The 20,839-nt window shown below is 33.6% G+C and overlaps 1 protein-coding gene across 2 annotated transcripts in view; it reads right to left on the minus strand.

Moving 5' to 3' along the window:
* ASCC3 (activating signal cointegrator 1 complex subunit 3) overlaps nucleotides 1–20,839 on the minus strand; it is a 281,426-nt gene that overhangs the window by 120,305 nt on the left and 140,282 nt on the right. For both annotated transcript variants that reach the window (XM_040551468.1, XM_040551467.1), the window contains exon 14: nucleotides 14,991–15,125. In XM_040551468.1, coding sequence (XP_040407402.1) covers nucleotides 14,991–15,125 — 135 coding nt within the window. The remainder of the gene's footprint in view (nucleotides 1–14,990; nucleotides 15,126–20,839) is intronic.

Below are 20,839 nucleotides of genomic sequence, written 5' to 3' on the forward strand. Positions count from 1 at the left end.
ATATGCCATGAATCAAGAAAAGAGACATGTTTTTAATGTGATGTTGCAACACAAACATTTTTCTACTGTGCTGTAGCTACTGAATCAAGAACCCAGAAAACCATTCCTGAATGTAAAGGTTATTAAACAAATTATAAGTAATACTGTTAAGCCTATATAAATGATTTAACCTGTGAATCACTGGGACAGATTCACATTTTCTTATTGCTTTCAGTTCCAGAAGCTAGCTGAAAATCCACATCTGCAAATACTCAAAACATTGTGCTGTGTTTTTTCTATGAAACACTGTTTTGTGCTGTGTTATCTTGTGTCCTTACTGCTTAAACCAAAGCCAACAGTCTCTTCCATTAGCTTCAATAGGTTTTTCAATTGGACCCTTCAGCTGCAAACCAGCTAGGACTTCATTCAATTATTCAGCAATACTACAGTTTAAATGAAAACGTGACAGTATGATGCTAAAGGTCTCAAAATCTTTTCTTTTCAGATTTCTGACTACTGTCCTTGATAAACATGTAGCACAATACTTGAAAAAAAGTGATCTCTAGAATCAAAGACTGCACTGGAATTCTGTTTGATTACAAAATGCATGTATACTGAAGCCAGAAGTACCTTCACAGACATAAAATGTGCAGTATCTTTCATCCTTGATGCAACTGCCTTTGAATTGAGAACTGAGTGCTTTTCAAATATTATTACAAAGACACTAGATAAAGGCTTTTGCAAAGATCTTGATTCTCTAAATTCTTGACCCTAAAGGTTTGCCATCCACTACTAGGTTTTTGGCATTTTGTCAGCAGTTCTCAGTATTTTAGAACTTCCAAATTTATAAGCCAACTTATCCATTTATAAGCCAACTCATAACTTCATATGTATTTTTTTTGTCTATCTAAAAAAAAAAAAAGAGAGTAGAATCCCTAGTACAGTAATTACTAAAACAAAAGGTGTAATCTTAAACATAGAAATTATGAGTTCTGCACATGGCAAATTTAATTTTCATCTCATAGTTGTGTTAATACTCAGCATTACCTACAGAGAATGACAGATCCTGTAGTAGTTAGCAGAAATCAACGTGGCTTAATCAAAATCACTTTTCAAGGTCATTATTCAAATAAATAACATATTTTACAAATGCTCTTATAAGTCCTTATTTGGGAAGAAAAATCTTTAGTTCAAAAGCAGAACATATCGGACACCTTGATGCTTTCAATGTTGATGTATAAGATTTATTACGTGGAAGTTCAATTTGCCTGCGAAAACTGTGCAGGAGCCAGTAAATACTGCCTCTGAAAGAACCACAATACTGCAATCTCTTCTAGTCGCAGGCACTTTGTTGGTGTGCAGGGTAGACCATCTCAGGTCCTGCTGAGTTCAAGTGATCAGTAGCTCTACGCAACATTTTCCCCCAGATAACAATTACTTTACAGTTACATAACACATTTGTTTTTCTCATCTGTACATAATTTTGTGACTTTTTGTGACTTAGGAAAGATTAACTAACAATATGCAAGTTTTTACTCCTTTTTACCTACCAAAACTTCATTTTTTTTTTTATAATATAATATATATATATATGTCTATGTAAATATATGTATTGGCTTTCTGCTAAGCTTCATCAAAATCTTCCAGTACACGGGGAAGTCGCTGGCCTATGTTTGCATTTGTCTCAGCATCCACATTTTCACAACTTCTGCCTTCTGTCACTAAAAAGATTCACTAGAAAAACTGTGCGTAATCTTTTGAAATCACATATAAACATTTTCAGTAAAAGTTCAAATATGTTCCATTAGATGTTTCTAAATGGTTGGGGAGACTAGATATCTGAAGGCAGGATACACAGAACATTCATTAACATTTTGATTTCTACTGCAAGTGCCAAAAAACAAATGTGAGAAACTGATTTCTGAGGTACTTGGCAGAATGGTGGTATGGGGTCCCCTAGTTGTACAACCACCATCTTAGACCATCTTAGACACATAACAACTCCATTATATGCAGACACTATTCGATATCAAAGGGGTAGCAAATATATTTTATTTGATTTGAAATAGTCCCATGTCTGATTAACTGTTGATATTAATACAGATAAACCAAGATACCATAATGCTTATAAATCATGTACTTTTTATATGTAAAAAAATAATACATAATTTATAAAAGCAATCAGAGTTCAAGTTCCACTACTTTTGAGTTAAGAACATTAAATATTCAAAATAAAATTATTTACTAATATCTTCTATTATTGATTATCAAAGGAACAAAATATTCTCTCACAAAGACAGGATGATGTTCAAAAATGTTACTCATCTAATTAGAACAGTTTTAAATGTGAACTATACCATGAAATATAAATTCAAAGCCAAAAAACTTTCAAATCTGAAAGTCTTGTGTAAATTTTTTGGAAAAGTTTTCAGGCCATACGCACATCATCTGCAAATATGTCAAAACAGTATCTGTCTTGCTTGTCTATTGTTGTTTTTCTAGTTTTCCTCACAGGTTAGCAATGATTTTACCCAACAAAAGTCTGAAGCTGAATAAAACCACTGCCTGAAATGCATTCCGATTCATCCTACACACTCGCTGTCCAAATGCTCTAGAAATATCAACCACCCTAATGCATAATATTTTCTTAATATCCCATTCTAGAGAACGCAATGGAAGTGTTGATGGTATTCATTTCATTTTTTTTTCCCTATTTGGACTATGGGAGATGCTAGGACATTGCACTTGTGGGTTTTTAGAATTTCTTGAAATATTTATTGCATATATTATATATGATTGCTGCTTGACGAAGAAAGAGGTTCACACAATGGCCATTCAGGAGATCTTAAGCCAAACCTTGTTTCCTAGCCAAACTGGATGACCTAGTAAGTCAGTTTGTATTTGACAGGAAGGAAACATCTTAGGAAAAAACTTACTCATGTTGGTATTTTTCACATCTTCTCCAATTTCTAAAACCGAATTTGTTTAAGATCCTTAAGATATTAAGATTTGTTTAAGTTCTACCAAAAGCCTACTAATTTTCTTGTAATTTCATGTGAATAAAAATTTAAGTCCTAAAATTTTTCAATTTCTGTTTTTTAGCTTTAAAATGAATTCTTTATATATTTATACTGACATTGTCCAAAGAAGGCTTCTTTGGTGGGATGTAGAGGGTGAGCTTTATTTATTTATTTATTAAGTATTCATACTGGTAACCAATGATGGAACACAGGGGAACAGCACAAAGTTGTGCCAGGGAAGGTTCAGACTGGACACAAAAAAATTTCTTTACCATGAGGGTGGTGAAACACTGGAATGGGCTGCCTAGAGAAATGGTTGATGTGTTCAGTGTCCAAGAGTCATTTGGGCAATGCCCTCAATAACATGCTTTAACTTTTTATTAGTTATGAAGGCAATTGGACTAGATACTCTTTGAAGGTCCCTTCCAACTGAACTATTTCACTGTATTTAGTGTTGAAATTCACAAGTCTTCTCATATTGCTATCGTCTTCTAACTGCATTCTTCCAGCAGCTTCTTAAAAGCCATGCACTTTAAAGTCTGCCTACCATTTTTTTAGTAATGTTATTTTCGTTCCATAATACAGAATGAGTTCCTTTTTTGTTACCTACCAGTTTTCATTATACTTCATATACAGTTTGTGTGTATTCTAGCCTTGTCAAAAACATGTTGCTGTCACCCTAGTTCCTACTAACATAACTTCATTCTAGTTCTGCCTTTTGCTAATGAGCCAAAAATTACAAACATGGTGCATGTAAAAAGATGTATCCAAGCACACGTGATGTATCTCAAAAATGGGATGGTAAGAATACTAGTTTTGTTATTATTGTTTTGAGATCTTTTGTAATCATTGACTAGAGTTTTTGGTATAACAATCTGGTAGCAAGAAAAAGAGGTCTCTGAAATAATTAGGTTCTTCAAGAGAAATATAGCAAATTTAGCCAAATTATTATTTTACTATGCTAAAGGTGCTATGCAACAGTATCTGTACGTACTAAAGCACAGCTGTTTTATATAATACAACAATGCTTTCCTCCAGGACAATGATTTCCAACAAGCAGGGATTCTTCTGAATCTTAGCTGACTTCTGAAATTCTATTACAAAGAAGGTTAGGATGAATTCAAAACAAATGGAAGAGAAAACTAAATGTTGCAGTTTACTGGGTCTGGCTGGAATGTTAACTTTCCCTGCAGCAGCCCATACAGTGCTGTGCTCTGCACCTGTAGCTAGAACAGCACTGGTATCACACCAGTGTTGTGTCTGCTGCTGAGCAGTGCTGCCACAGCATCAGGACTCTCTCTAACCCTCCTAAGGGGTGGGCAAAAAAGTGAGAAGGAAACATCACCAGGGCAGCTGACCTAAACCAAACAAATGGATATTCCATACCATATGATGTCACACTCAGCAATAAAAGGTGGAAAAAGGAAGAAGAGGGGAGGGGTGGGCTCTTGTTGCAAAAACGTCTGTCCTCCTGAACACCGGCTACGTGCGTTGAGGCCCTGCTTCAAGGACGTGGTCAAGCATCGCTCATTTGTGGGAAGTTGAGAATAATTTTTTTTTCCTCTGCACTTCCACATAGCCTTTACTTTTTTTTTTCCTCTCTTTTCCCCTTTCCTTTTTTTCCCTTTAGTTAAATTGTTTAATTAATAATAATCTTTCCTTAATATTTTTTTCCCTTTAATTAAATTATCCTTATCTCAACCCGTGAGTTGTTTTTTTCCTTTACTTCTTCCCCTCCTCATCTAAGGAGGGGGAGTGAGAGCGCGGTTGTGGTGTTCAGCTGCCTAGCACGGTAAAACCACCACATGCAGAAATCAAAGCTTCCATATCTTCTGGCCTCCTACATGGAGAAATTTTGATAATATAAATCAGATATAAGATATGCTAAAACCAAAGACTGTATATACACATAATACAACTTAAACCAGAAAAAATAAACTTCTGGAAAAAAATCTGCACAACTTCCTGAAAGTATGCTTAAGTATGCTTTTGACCCATTTTGCTTTCTCCAAAGCACATCTGGCTCTCAGTATGTGGTATTAATAGATTGTGGATCAAATCCAATTCACTCACTCTTAATGGTTGCTTCTAATTGCCCTTTTATTTATTTTTTTAAGATGTGTACTCGTTTTCATCATATTACTTCACAATTCATTTTAACTAGATGTCATTGCAAGCTCCAGTGCAAAAATGCTTCTGTCCAGATCTGATCTAGTCTACATACTGTACAAATAAACTAAAGGAACAGTTAAAAAGCCAAAACAAGTTTACCTAAATTATGTTATTTGGGGGACCTGGAAGAGCAAAGTAGATGATAACTGAAACAGTGAGCATGCAGAGCTAAACAACTCCATCAAACCATAATCAAATTAAATAGCATTTGGAAAGCTTTCTCATTTCAAAAAAAATATACGAAATTAAGGACTGCAGTGAAATTTATTATTTTTTCTCCATTTGTTCTGAAAATACTTTTTCTAAATGAAAAACTGAAGCAAGCATCTAAATGTACCTTGGAACAAAAATACATTTAACACTGTGTTCAACAGAAAGAAAATCTATCAATAGGTAAGTGAACAGAATATTTCATGAAACAGGTGAATTTATTTAACTGCACTTATTCTAATCATGTCTTTATAGAGACAGAGTCTGATGGAAAACATACAGGAATATGCAAAATGGTCAAATAAAGTGTTAAGGAACATGTTTTTTCTAATTACCTCAGGCTGAAAACTTCAATTTCATAACAAAATCGCAGTCTAAAGACAGCCTACATAGGTATTGTTTTACAATATAAATAAATTCATCCTCAGGGAGCAAAAGAAACATGGTCAGTTAAGAGCGATATTCTGAAGGAAAAATATTAAGCAATCCCAGAAGAAAGCACGTAAATCTATTCTTCTTATGTTAACTAAGTTTTGTTCTGAATTTCGTTTCAGGAAAGGCAACTACAAAGTGTGTTTTGTGATGACCTGCATCTTTAATAATGACCAGCCACTTAAAAATAATATATATGTATATATATATAACATATAGCATATATATATATATATGTATGGACCCTCTGTTTACTTCCCATAAAGAAATCTAAATATACTTTCTAACAGAATTGTTAGTATTCATTGTCAGGGAATAACACACAAAAAAACCATGAATACTTACCAACTTTTCAAACATTATTCCTCCTAAAACTAAAACTCCTGTAGCTACAGTATTTCCTGACAAATGGATTCCTAACAATACAGTTTCTTTATATGCTATTTTCTAGTCAGCATAAGATTTCCATGTAATGTTACTTAAATTGCATATGACCAGAACTGTTTGCCAGTATCGTTTGGTACAAAAGAAAGAAAAGGTGCCTGAAAAATATGATTATTGTCTAAACTCACTGTGAACATATTGCACAAGATTACACATTGCAGCCAAGAACAAAATTGGCAAATCTTGGGAAAAGAATAAAAGATCTAAAGGTCATTAGTAAATTAAGCTGTCTTTAACAAAAAAAAAAAAAAAAAATCCTTGCCTGAAACAATCCCTGGGGATTGGGGGTTGAAAGCAGATGAAAACAGCCAAAGCAGAGCCAACCAAGCTCTTCAAGAGAGTAGGAGTATCAAGTAGGGACTGGGGCAGAGAACACCTACTTTAATTTTATCTCGTAATTACTTCTCGCTGGGGTCTTTCCAAGTGATCAGATATTGCCAGTCTTTGTACCTGTTAAATCACTGAAGAAAACATGAAGAAAAGGGAACTTTTTGGTCCCAATAAATCTTACATATTTCTAATATATACCTGAGCTTCATTAGACTATGAAAACAAATATTGGTAAAAATCAAAAGTGGGTAGCTGGCTGTGTTGCTGTGGAAAGAGTCCTGCTTCCCAAACTTGTGAATAAGAAAACAATCATATTGGATTATTACTATTTTTCTTCCTCCTAAACAGACTTGAAGTTTTCTTTTGAATGTTTCTTTACTATACTATTAGCTTATCTACTCAATACTTATATATAATTCATAATTCATATAACAATGATTTCAAGGTGAAATCATATTACTTGGTGAAGTTATCAATTAATAGCTGCTGTGAAAAGACCCAGTAACTTCTTCGTTTTGACCTGGACTACACGTTAAAACATTCTAGCAGCTAACTGAAGGAGATTTTCACAGTTAAAGGATAAAAGAATATGCGTCTTTTCTCTTTGTCAATGCACCAGAATAAGGTTATAACTTCAAGAGAGACAAAAAGATCAGAAATTAACGTATGAGAGATACCTAAGTAATTAAATAATTTTACGCTAAGATCAACATTTATGCCAAAAAAACACATTAAGAAATATAGAAACCTCTGTATGTGCAGAATCAACAAAATAACTTGCTATAGCTACTCATTATAGTGAGCCTGACATCCAGGGACCTCTACTTTCCTAATATTTTTTCCCATATCCCCAAAAGGAAGAAGTTTCAGTGTATTTAATCAAATTTTCATTTATTGTGATTTAATCAAATACATTGAAACAAATCTCAGTATATAAACCAAGTGAACAATTAGAAACATTATTTTAAACAATGCAACTTTGAATTTCAGTTTCTGTATTTACAAGCACAAATAAGGAAGACATTTTAAAAATGTATTTACCTTAAAATTTGTATTGACAATGCAAATACTGCACTACATTGGGGAAGGGCTGTGGAAGATTTAATTTAAGGAAAGCAGCTTAATCAAGAACATAAATATGACAACAGTTTCAAATGATCTTACCAAGCACATTTAGTATTTAATAGAAAATTTTGTCAACAATGAAAGGGGATGCTACAGACAACATATTATCCTACAGTTTATCAGAGCATTGCCATGGAAGATTAATAAGAAAAGGAATTAATTCTTACATTTACACTGATGAAATCCATTACTGATCTTAACCTGAAAAGCTCTGTAATTGCTAAAAAGTTGCATACAAAAGCATGAAACATCTTTTTGTAGTTCCCTGAACAAAAACATCAGCACCTCTGTCAGATATGTTTGCAACCTCAAAGATCATTCTAGAAAAAGATCTGCTATCCCATTTGGCTTCCAGGACTCTATTACAAACACAGCATAGCTTTTGGAAATAGAACAAATATTCATGAGACAGCTTTCCAGCTATAAACAGGATAAAACTAATCATTGTTGCATATCAAATTCATGCTCATGATGGATAAAACAGAATATATGATCAAGTCAATAGATTTGGGGGAAAAAAGTCAATTTTATTTCTCACAGAGTAACAACAGACTTGTGTTACCTCAGTGTTGTAACTGTCAGAGCTTGAGAGACAAGCCAACAAAGCTGAAATCCTTGGATCAGAGAACTAAAAATGAGACTGATTTTCAGAGAGACTGAGCATCCATATTTGATAACAGAATTCAGTCTATACCACATATTTTATACTTTCTGATTCATAATAAAAACACTGGAAAATTTCAGTAGATTTCAGCTCTGGATTAGAATAGAATGAAAGTATTAAACTAAAGGAATTCTTAATAACCTTAGTGCTATGCCCATCTTACTATAAATTCTTGGAAAAAATCAATTCAATTTCAAATGTTTGTTTTCTTGCTCTGACAGACCAGCCAGACATCTTCTACCTAAACTAAGGTAGTATATATAACTGATAAAGTAAGAGAAGAGGGAATTTTCCAATGCCTTAAGTGTTAAACTGAATAAAGATGTCTCCTCAGAAAGCGCAATACAGACTCAGAGAAGGAATCTGGTGGTCAAATGCAAGAGGTTAGACTTGACAATCATTAGGGATCTATCTCTATCTTATCTCTATCCTTTTTTTTTTTTTTTTTTTTTATTTTCTTTTTCCCCAAAGACCATGCTCAAATAACTTACAAAGTCTGATGAACAGAATGACTAGCATCAGTCATGATTACTATACCATCACTATTTGACTTTCTGGCTATGATGCTGCTCTAATAGCTGAGACAGTTCTGTGCATTCTTACTTCTCACTTTTGAATCTTACCATTTGTAAATATTTAAAAGAACAAAGGTCCTTTTTACTGTATACTTCATGTATTTTTAGAATGTCTAATTCTGAAAGCACCACTTAATTTTTAACTCGATTCATCAAAAAATACAAATTGTTACTTTAAACTTATGAAAAAATATACTCTGTAACAGAATAATGTAACATACCAGTATAAAGAGTGTACCTTTCCTTTGAAAAGGAAGAAAACACCTGTACTTTGAAACTAAATAAACAATATTTTGTTCATGCAGCATTTTCCATTCATATATATAAGATTTCAATTTAGATAATGGTTTTCTCAGAAATTTACAGGTAAAGGTTCACATATCAGTTTGTAACAGAAGTGTGGTTCTGAAGCACAAAAGATATCAATACTGTGGGCACTGCCCCCTAACACCAACAGTATTACTCTACAGAGCAAAAGAAAAGATCATTAATATCTAGCTGCAGATTGTTCTGATCATTCAACACACCTACAAAATAATTTTTTTTTTTTTTTACTTTTTTTAAAGTAACATTACTCCAAATTAATTGAAAATAACGTGCTTTAAGAAAGGTTTGCCCACTTTCATTCAAAGAAAACTTTTTCTAACTGCTATAAAATAATAGCAGTTATAATATAAATATATTATATATTTATATATATATAATATATAAATATATTATAAATAATATAAAATAATTATGCCCCGCATTCAGCTGAGACTTGATATTCAAAACAAAATGCAGGGGTAAAGAATATCTTTTCTCTTTAAGCTGGTCTCTCCAAAACCTAAATGTCCATCTAAATCCCACTTAACACAGCTCAGAATTCATTAGAAGAGTAGGAACACTCTATATACAACACATTTTTCTTCAATCTGTCAATTGTTAGGACCATATCATCTCATGAATTTTATCTCTGACCTTTAAGCAGGACTACGGAATAAAATATTCTGTGAAAGAAATATAAAGAGCTTCATATCATTCTCTGAGAGATAATTAGCAAATATTTTCCAAAAGTAAAAAAATAGTAATTATAAAACAAATAGAGAACTTCAGTATATGTTTGACATTTAATATAGCCTAATGTATTTGAATACAGCTCCTCATTTTATTTTTATAGTTTTTTTAAGACATATCAAATATTAGATATGTTATTAATAACACAAAAATAAAATGAGGATTTGCTCTGAAATAATTAAATGTCAAACAAATGATTACACATCAAATATTTGATGAATGTTCTCTTAAAAAATTCATTTCTAATCATTTAAAAACATTTGACTGATAATTAAGAGGATTAGTAGAATTCCTTTCATATTTTAAAGGCCAGCAAAGAATACAATGCTTTTAACTGTTCTATTTTTCAGTTCTTCCTGTGTGTTCAAGTAGTCTCCACTTACACTTAGTGTCTAGACTAGAACATGCACGATTTGGGCATTATTTATTTTTCTAAGTCATACACTGGATTTCAGTATGTTTCTAAACATCTTCATCTACTAGAGTGCACACTGTATACAGAGTACAAAATAAGGTTTATATTACATTATCAAGATTATTCTCTGCCACATATTGCTAAATTTCATGTTGAATGAAACAGCAAGACTGAATGGCCTTCAGTCTAATAATTTTGGGATCTGTGCCAATAAACATCACTTTATACAAGATAGCTCTTGTCAGACAAACATGATATTGTCATCATGAGGCTTAAATTATCCACTGCATCACACAGAAGTGATATAACGCATTTAGACTTCTGTCAGAAATTTCATTTATATGGTATGGCACTAGGTATTTAGTACTATATGAAATGAATTTCACTTATTAAGGAGATTAAAATTAGGCAATGATGATCAAAGAAATTAATTGCATCTATAAACTCTGACTTGATGAATGTCTAATGAGTTTCTTCAGAGATCTGATATGACCCATGAATATTTCATATTTGTACTGTTGATCAAAAATTTTAAATGTGATCATGCTGATTAAAAGTACTGTTAGGAAATAAGAAGCACTGTGAAGGAATGGTAAATGCTTACAAGGATAGGTCAGTTCTAGTGTTATTTGGCTCACCTAAATGTTGAGCTTTAAGATACCTGGGAACAAAAAAACCTACGTTATGCTTTGAGAATGGATTTTAAAAAGATCCCCGAAAAGCTAGGCTCTTAAACGACATGTGTTCTATCAGTCTACTCCCCAATTTATTGTATAAGCTGTATTTGATTTATTGTATAATGCTTAAGAACAGCTATGCCAGGTCAGATCAGAAGTTTGTGTAGTGCAGTTTTCTCTCCCAACAGCAGCCAACAGCAAATGCTTAAGGAAGAGCATGCATCCATGGTCTTCACAGTACATTCTCCTGGACACCAGAAATTTGCCATTAAGAGACTTACTGCGTTGCCTGACCTACTCCTAACAACAATTTGCTATCATTTAAATAAGTAAGAACCTTTAAAGTGAAAATTTTGAAATAACGATGAGAATCAGCATGAGATCCTAGGTTCAGAGCAGTAGGTAGAACAATTCAGACATGAAGAGTGACACACGTCAAGACTATATGAACATTAGAAATAGTTGCTGTAGCTCAAACACAAATTTCAGTTCTATATGAACACTAACTGTTCAATACCCTACATAGAATCATAGAATACCCCAAGTTGGAAGGGACCCACAAGGATCATCGAGGCCAGCTCCTGGCACCACACAGGTCTACCCAAAAATTCATACCATATGACTAAGAGCACAGTCCAAACGCTTCTTAAACTCTGACAGGCTTGGTGCAGTGACTACATCCCTGGGGAGCCTGTTCCAGTGCGCGATCACCCTCTCAGTGAAGAGCCTTTTCCTGATATCCAACCTGAACCTCCCCTGTCGCAGCTAGACAACGTTCCCTCGGGTCCTATCACAGGTCACTAAATAAACATAGGATCGCAGAATCATCTAGGTTGGAAAAGCCCTTCAAGATCACCTAGTCCAGCCATCAACCTGACCTACTAAGTCCCAGCACTAAACCATGCCCCTTACTGTCACGTCCACATGTCTCTTAAATACCCCTAGGGACAGGGACTCCACCACTTCCCTGGGCAGCCCGTTCCAATGCTTGACTGTTCTCTCTGTGAACAAATTCCTCCTAATGTCCAATCTAAACCTCCTGCGGACCTACCTGAGACCATTTCCTTGTGTCCAATCATTTGTCACCTGAAAAAAGAGACTGATGCCCTCCTCACTGCAACCTCCCAATAGCTGGTCTTTCTTGTTCACAAAAACTAAGAATCCATAGCTTCTGGCTATATTATAGTATATGAAACACTACTGTAATCATGCAGAAAGTAGTCAGAAGGAGCAAAGATTCCCATGAATTACAAAAGAATTCACTTGTTTTTAATTACAATTAAGGCCATTTTCATTCAACTCCCAAACCAGAAAACTTCTATAAGTATCTTCTGAAGTTAAGTCAGCTTTGCTTTAGCAAAGATCAACATTTTGAACTACAGTCCTCAAACAATTCCAAATTTGATTTAGAACTAATGCTTGAATTCATAACAAATGTATGTGTACTGGAATGGAGATCTAGGGGGAGGAGAAGAGAGAACAGAAATTTACTATCTCAGTTTGCTCTGTTTCCCCTAAATTTCAGCGTGATGGATAAATACCCTTAAAAGAAAGTTACATCAGATATGCAGCCAACCAGCCTATAAGGCCACCTTAACTAACAGTCTTAATTTGTACTATAAATGCTATCTTAAATCATTGTCCAGGCACAGGTAGCAAAAACTTGTATTCTAAATAGGCTTAGAATTTAACTTTACTGTGTACTGTTTCTCTTATTCCCAAGAATATAAGAACATGTTTCTAATTCATTTAAACCCAGGATGAAAAGAATAGCTGAATACACAGCAGTAGGTTTCACTAAAATACAGAGTGGATTGGGCAAATACTTTTTTACATCGCATAGTATTCACTGCTGACTTAGGAGTATGCAATCCTAACTTCATCAGTAGTAGTTTTGAGTTCCTAACTCAATACTGGTATTTTTGGTGGCTTAAACTAATTTTCCACATATTAGCACTGAAGAATTAAAATTAGGAGTTTCAGATTTTGTTCTAAGAAATATAATGAGAAAAAGTTCAGCACTAATTTTCAGTGTTGCAGTAGAAATATGGGATTTTCCAGGTTCAGGTTTAATGTTATTTTAAAAATGCAGCAGTTACTAACATCCACTAGAAAAAGAGGGGCTTTTTAATATGCTATTTTATGAAATATAAGGACATCGATTTATAATTTAGTATAGTTCCATAAACATTTATTGCAGCTTTCAGAACCATCTTGACAAAGAACATACTTGATTATGATTATGATTTCTTCTCTAATTTATAATTTTCCCTACATTCATAAAATTTGAGTTTACCAACTGTAATGTCCCTGCACCATTCAGAATTAATACATCTGAGTGAATCCCTTTCCATTCTTTTCAGAGGTATAAAATAAGGTAGTGTAATTGTTACATCCAAGAAAGACACAGAATGTAACTCCCTTCTCCCCCCACTCAATTCCTAATTCACAGGGACCAAAAATACTTAGAGTTTATCAACACATTTACCAGTGAGAGAAAATATCTTATCCATACATTAAACTTTCTATAATGAAAAGGTATTTCCTCTGTGTTCTGCAATTTAGTTGAGGAGCGAGGAAGAACATTATTTTTCAAGGAACATTAACAAGACACTGGTAACGCCAATCATTACCTCAAATTATATATCCTCAAATGTAAAAGTCACATATAACAATGAATTAAGAATTCTTTTTGGAAACTTTCTCTCAGCAGAAATACAGGCATATTGCTTGAGTAGATGAAAAGTTACTATATTAGAAAAAAATTTGAAAGGTCAACTAACACAATTCACACAAGGACAGAACAGTTAGAATGCATAAAAATGTACACAGTCTCATCTGGCAAGTACTTGGCTACTGCTCAAAATAAAAATAATTTATGATCCATATACATATTTCTTACACAAAACCTGATTAAGAGGGCTAATCCTTTGTGAGATTCAAATGGCTTTCTCACTTTTGACTCTCAGAACAATTACTTTTTGATTGCTCGCCAGTAGGTGATTTATGAGGAAAGTCTGATGGTTTTGGAAAGGTCGTAAATTTACTGGTGATGTCAGATTAATACTTTAAGACAGGTTTCTGTTGTAAAGAGTGGACAGCAGCAAATGCTTAGGGAAAGAGTGCAAAGTGAAGGACGTGTGCTCTCCCAGAAAGTGGAAATTATTGACTTAGGGACTTCCTGAGCTGGAGATTGCATAAAAGCTATTGTGATCAATGATCACCAAATCATTCTCCTCTAATTTGTCCAATTCTTTCTGATAAATAATCCTACTCTCCAATGCTATGATGGACTTAAGAAATCAAACAATGTCAGTGAACTCTCAGCTAGGAACGTTACTGATTTAACAATTAATATCAATTACAAAACCCCATCTACCTCACTTCAGGCATTCTGTTAGATTCAGTGCAGTGCTGCAGGGTTTCAAGCACATCCCAAGTAGATTTGAGTCTTGGAAAGCTGTTTGGAGTCTACCTACACCATTTAGTTCTATAACTCTTCCAAAGAGAAGGCAAAATATAGAGAAATTGCATCAGGGGACTCTTGGATTGAAAAGATTTCATATCTTTGTTTCAGAAGCAAAGTCCGGAAGATAAAGTATGCTCTGTTAAACTTTATCCATATTGATCTCTAAGTACAAGTTGCATGAAACATAACCTATTATCAGTATGTTTAAAAAACTGTAAGTAACAGCACTGGATTCTCTTCCTTTATCTCTGCCATTACTCCTTCCTTTCTACCTCTATTTAATTCAGCAATCCACACGTCATTTTACAGCAAAATATGTTTTCCCAGAAGCTCAAAAATGCTTTGCCTATTCCCATATTAGACAGTATCATAAAAGCAAAGTCTAGATTTGTAAAGATTACCAACATAAATTATTCCCTTACCTGTTTTTCAGCTTGTCCATAATCTGATCCCTGGGGTGACAAAAAGTGACAAATATGACCGTTGTTTTTTGCTTTTTCTCGAAGACCCATAGCAGTTCGTACTGTGGCATTTCTGGCATGAACAAACACCATCACCTTAAGACAGAAAGAAACAAGGCTGATGAGAAATAATTGAAGTCTGATATAATGAAAACAATTTAATAACAAAATATTCCCTATAAGAACAAATTAAATGAGTAAATGCATGGCACACTGATGAAAGCAAATGTCTTTCTAGAGAAATTAATGGGTGATCCTGAAGGGTGATCCTGAAAATATTACATATATTATATTTAATGTTTTCAGAGAGCTTTTGAAAAGGTTCTCATTTTTAATTCTTTAGTCTTTAGAAGGTAGGTAATATTTGTTGGAAATACTTCTTTTTCAAAAACTAGAGACATTGCCATTGAGGCAAAAAACTGTGTTATTTGACACATCTTAAATGATATAGTGATGGTAGTGAAGTGATAAGTTGGTTGAAGGTATGATCTGACTGTGCAAGACACGTGAAAAAAACTGACTATAAAGAGAAGGATGAAATTAAGTGCCAACAAATGCAATACACACATGGGAATAAAAATGTTAAACTAGCAGACATTATTATGGGCTTTAAACCACGTACTATCACTCATAAAGATGCCTTAGAAACACTGTGGACATTTCCCTCAAAGTATCAACTAAGGATAGAGTAAAAAGATTATCAAAATCTTTGAAATTGATAGAAGGAGAATTAACAACAAAACAGAAAGCATCTTTGAAATGATTTGTACGTATGTCCCAATCACAGAATTGTAGGGGTTGGAAGGGACCTCAAGAGATCTTCGGGTACAACCCCCCTGCCAAAGCAGTATGTCTGTAGTAGGCTTTGAAAACAACTGGATATCATTCACATAACCCTCCAATCATTTATTATCGTCATTATTACCATCATATATAGCCTAAACCAAGAGTTTGCAGTGAGATGTTAATAGCTATACCTTTAGAAATATATATGAAGCAATTTAAACTGGTATAAAATTAAGATTCACTCAAAGGCACATTTAAGATAAACCATAGCTGTAAGTCCCCTGATGGGAAGAAGGTTTTTTCTCTTCATGAAATGAGGAATCAACCATTCATTGTCCAGTCAAGCATAGAAAACATCTGAGCCAACAAATCAGCATTTAGACATACAAGTGAAACAATGTTTGAATAAATAATAAGAATGGCCAAAAAAAATCATTAAGCAGGGACAGGATCCATTAAGCAAGAAAATATGAAATAAATTGTAGGAAGAAGGGTTAAGTCATTCCAAATGGACCAGAAGAGTTCAAAAGGGAGACTGGCTGTAAGACCAACACACACTGCCCAAGAAGTATGTGTGTCTAATCTGCTGCACAATGACTGAATTCCTGTGAACAATCATGAATAATCATCAAAACGATATGACTGAATGTTTTAACCTAAGTAAACAAAGTGTTTTTTCTTCTACCTGTTCACTTATGCCCTATAGGAATGTAATTAATCTGTGCTAGTCGATGATGGAGAATATCCGTCATTAATGACTAAATGCCACTTAATTACAGTGCAATAACAGCTCGGAATGTCTGTTAGCCAAATACTACTGGGAAAGGTACACTAAGGAAAACACTCAATATTTTCCCCCTGAGAATTTTGTGTTGCCTGCTGTTTGCATAAATTGACAACACATACTTGGTCAGACAGCTCCTAGGTTTGCTGAAGTATGACAATATTATAACTCACATCCTTAAAACTCATGTATGGAAAAGTTTGAATGATGGGCTCATAAGCAAATAACAAATGTTGTTTTGCAACTTCATCTATGTTTAATCAATGTAACAATGGAGATACAGTTCTATTTTAAGGTAGTTTCAGTTGCATTTCAAGACAGGTGTATCAAATTCCAGAGAACTGTGCTTTTAATTTTGGTATTTTGGCAGCACCATCCTTTTGTCAACTTGTGGTATGTTACTAAATTATTTTTAAATGAAACACTATTAGCAAATCAGTGAGCTATACTTAAGGCATAATTAAGCAAGTTATTAACCCTGCTCTTAACTTAGAAAGTCATAATTTAATTAGAAATGTAGAACTTATATGTATTTTTATACCAAAGTGTCTATAAATAGAGGTAAATTTATATAAACTATAAATTTATGATTAGAAAAATAAGCAAAATGAATGCAGGTGACAATACAGAGAACAGAAAAAAAGAGAAACAATGCTGCATAACTGTTTGGCTTCCTGGGAGCAATTACTCAATACCTTTTTTTTTTTAAGCTTATTTGATATAACTTTCCATTATCATTTTAGCAACATTGTGACTTATATAATTATTGGCTTTCATCTAAGTAGAAATATTCTCAGATACACGTCATGGTTAGCAACACAATTTTCTCTAACTTAAAAGGAACACATTGGCAAAAAACTTTTTAAAAATTTCTTCAAAAAGAGGCTACAACATAACAGAGTATAGCGCATGTCCCTTATGTCTTCATTAATTAAGGATTAGTTGTCTATTTATCCTTTTGTAAATTCTTTTTGAAGAAAGCCTAAAAAAATACACAAATATTCAGAACAGCAAATTTATTATTGGATACATCATGCCATTATGCTGTCTTCAGTGAATTCTCACTTAAAATACTGTCAACAGGTTTCACTGGAAAAAAAACCTTAATTTTAAAATCAAATTGATTTGGTACCCTACTAATATGTTTCTTTTTAAAATGAAGTCATATTAGCATTTGATTCTTTGCTGAAGAGATTAAAAATTCATTTTGTAAAATAGCTAAATTCTGACAGTTAAGAAACTGAGTAAATACAGTATCAGGTATTGAGGTGAAAGAGAACTGGTCTTTTTTATGCAGGTAATTCTGAAACTTCTGAATTAGGAAGTGTAATAACATTTGACATATTGATTCTTTAAAAACAAAAAATCAAAGAAAAAAGTGACAACAACTCACATCTGAACTAAGAGGTTTTACGATTTAACCACAAAATAGATTTGTCAATTGGTTTTACAAAGTATTTAATCTTCTAGATTCTATTTTATTTCAGTCTTGCATTAATTTTGAAAACACCACCCCTATCTTAAATCTAAAATACCAATTTTGTGAATGGTGTTTATATATCATTAATATTAATTACATTCAAACTTATTAAAGCAATACATTTCTGCATGTTTTGACATAATACTGATAAATATCTTATTGGTTCTCCCGTCCATTTTAAAATTCATAATCAAAGACCAAACGAAGTGCGGTCTGACTGAATTTTTTGGGGTGGGTGGGAGTTGTGTCTAGAAGGAGAAAGCTCAAAGAAAAGTTGCAAGAAGGCATGATTTAAAAGTTTGAAAGAAACTAATAAAACCAGTCAAAAATAGCAAGCAGATCTGCACACAAGTGTGTATTTACATCCAACAAACCTCTTAATTGACCAGGGTATAATTCCTTTATGGCTTGTTTAAACAAGACACAGAGAAATACTGGGATGTAAAATCAAATTAAACAAGCTACTGTACAGAAAGCATTTTAGGTGTAACACTTCAGTGTCTAGAACTATTTTTTAAAATGAGCAAAAAAGCAGTACTGAGAAACGAGATGAGGTAAAACCGTAAGTCACTACAGTTACACAAAGCAGAGCACAGAATACTAGTCACAGAGAATTAGAAAATAGGCTCTTAACTGAAGAATCTTCTTTGCATTTATGTAAATAAATAGCAACAGCAACACTTGAATGAAGCCCATTCCTGAAACTCTAAGTGTAAGGAAAAACCCTCTTAGTTCTGATCATAATCAGGCAGAGTCTTTAGGAACTGTCACTATAATGTCCTCATCCTGTTTAGACAATGATAAAAAAACAGCAAAAAACAATACAGAAATATTATTCCAACGATCCAGTTCCTTTCTCAAGATGAAACAGTGCTAACAGCACTGTGGTGGATAAAGTAGTAATATTCATGTCTAATTTTCTACTAGTCAGAAACAACAGAAAGTCACTTATTCTGAATTTCTGTAGGAAAATAAAATTTAATAGTTGACACTTTGCTATAGAGTATTATGCAAACAGACAAACGTAGGTATACTTCATATCTGAATCTTGGCCACTGAACATTTCTAAAATCACTACATAGCATTACTTTAGCAAAACCTTTCAGTTAACAAACTTTAAAGCACATAATTCAAATAATAATTGGTTTGTTTCAGAACAATCTGGATCCTTTTTGAGTGTGTCTAGTGCCTTGATTTTCTTTGAAATGGCAGAGGATTAATCTAAAAAAGTGACTAAAGATATAATGTAGCACAATGGAAGATTTATCAATGTAAAAATCATACAGAATTTGGTACATGTAGTCATCTACTTGAGATGCCAGACAAGATACATATGAGCTCAGGAAATGCAGATGTTGGTAGTACCCCTCATAGCTGTGCTTTTAAAGACCAAAATCCCTTAATAAGTAAGAACATATCAAGTTAAATTGAAATATCCTCAAAACAATTGAGTTCTTGGAAGAAATAAAGTTATACAGTCCAGGGTAAAACTAAACAGAAAACAAGTAATCAAACAAAAAACTGCAGTGTTGACAATTAAAGCTCACAAGACTATTACCGTTGTAATAGGATCACTGTAACAATATTCAAAATGCAAGAAAACACTTGTGAAAATGTTTATAAGTAGCATTTCTTTCATGCTACTGTGAATGTTAATGGTGCTGGAAAAAGAGTTGGAGCCTTTTCCCTAAAGAAAAAAAAACTAAGAAGTTCCTGTCTTATCACTGCCCAGCATAGTATATGGTAAGAAACAAACCTTGGAACTTTAGGAACTTTGATACTAGGAGGCATTCAGTTTAGCTCCTTCAAAGACTGGAAGACAGATGGGTTGAGATAACGTTTCACGTTTTTTCTCCAAGGTCCTATAAGACCTTCATCTTTTATTTCATCTGTTATATTCTACCTATTCAATACAAGAATAATACTAAAAATTTCTTGCTGATATCCAATACTACAAATAAAAAACAAAACGCAGCCATAAAGAACATCAACAAGCTTTTTTATTCAATTTACCCAGGGAACTGAGAGGTTAGTATTTAAACAGCATATGTTTCTGCCTTCAGTTATCATAGGCTTGGTACAGACTTCATAAGACTTGTGTTATACTTTCTTAAGCTCCTGCCTAGATGCATTTGAATGGGAACTTCCCTCCAAGTGCAATTCCATGCTGGGATTTCCACAGGAACTGAAAAGCTAGCAGCATGTTTCTCTGTCAGGGGACTGGAAGATCTTTCAAGTGCATGATTAGGAATATTAGTAGGATATAGGAGTCATACAGGAAAGAAACCCTGGAGCAGTCAACTCTGACTTAAATGAGGTGGCTGGGCTACAATTCAGCCTCTACATTGCACCTAACTACAGAAATACTTACACAACAGGATGGTGCTAAATAGGGAAGCCAGTCTTAAACAACACAGTCTGCAGTTAACCTCCTTTTGCTGAAACATTATCTGCCACATTTTCGATGCAGAACAGACAATGCTCAATTTTTTTTTTTTTTTTGTACATCGTTTTATCTAGCACACTGATCAAACCCTGCTCTGAAGACAGAATTAACAATTCCGTAATGTGATTTGCTGTAAGGTTAATCATTACAAGAAGTCAGGATTACAGAACATCGAGAAAAAGGCACACAATATTCTTTCCTCATACGCACATTTTGCAACTGAAACCAAGGTTCATTGTATTCACTAATTGATCGTGAGTCTTAAGATGTGAGATCATACTGCTTAATATGATAAAGTAGAGCTCCTATTAATT

The sequence above is a fragment of the Cygnus olor genome, chromosome 3, assembly GCF_009769625.2.
Source record: "Cygnus olor isolate bCygOlo1 chromosome 3, bCygOlo1.pri.v2, whole genome shotgun sequence".
NCBI lineage: Eukaryota > Metazoa > Chordata > Aves > Anseriformes > Anatidae > Cygnus > Cygnus olor.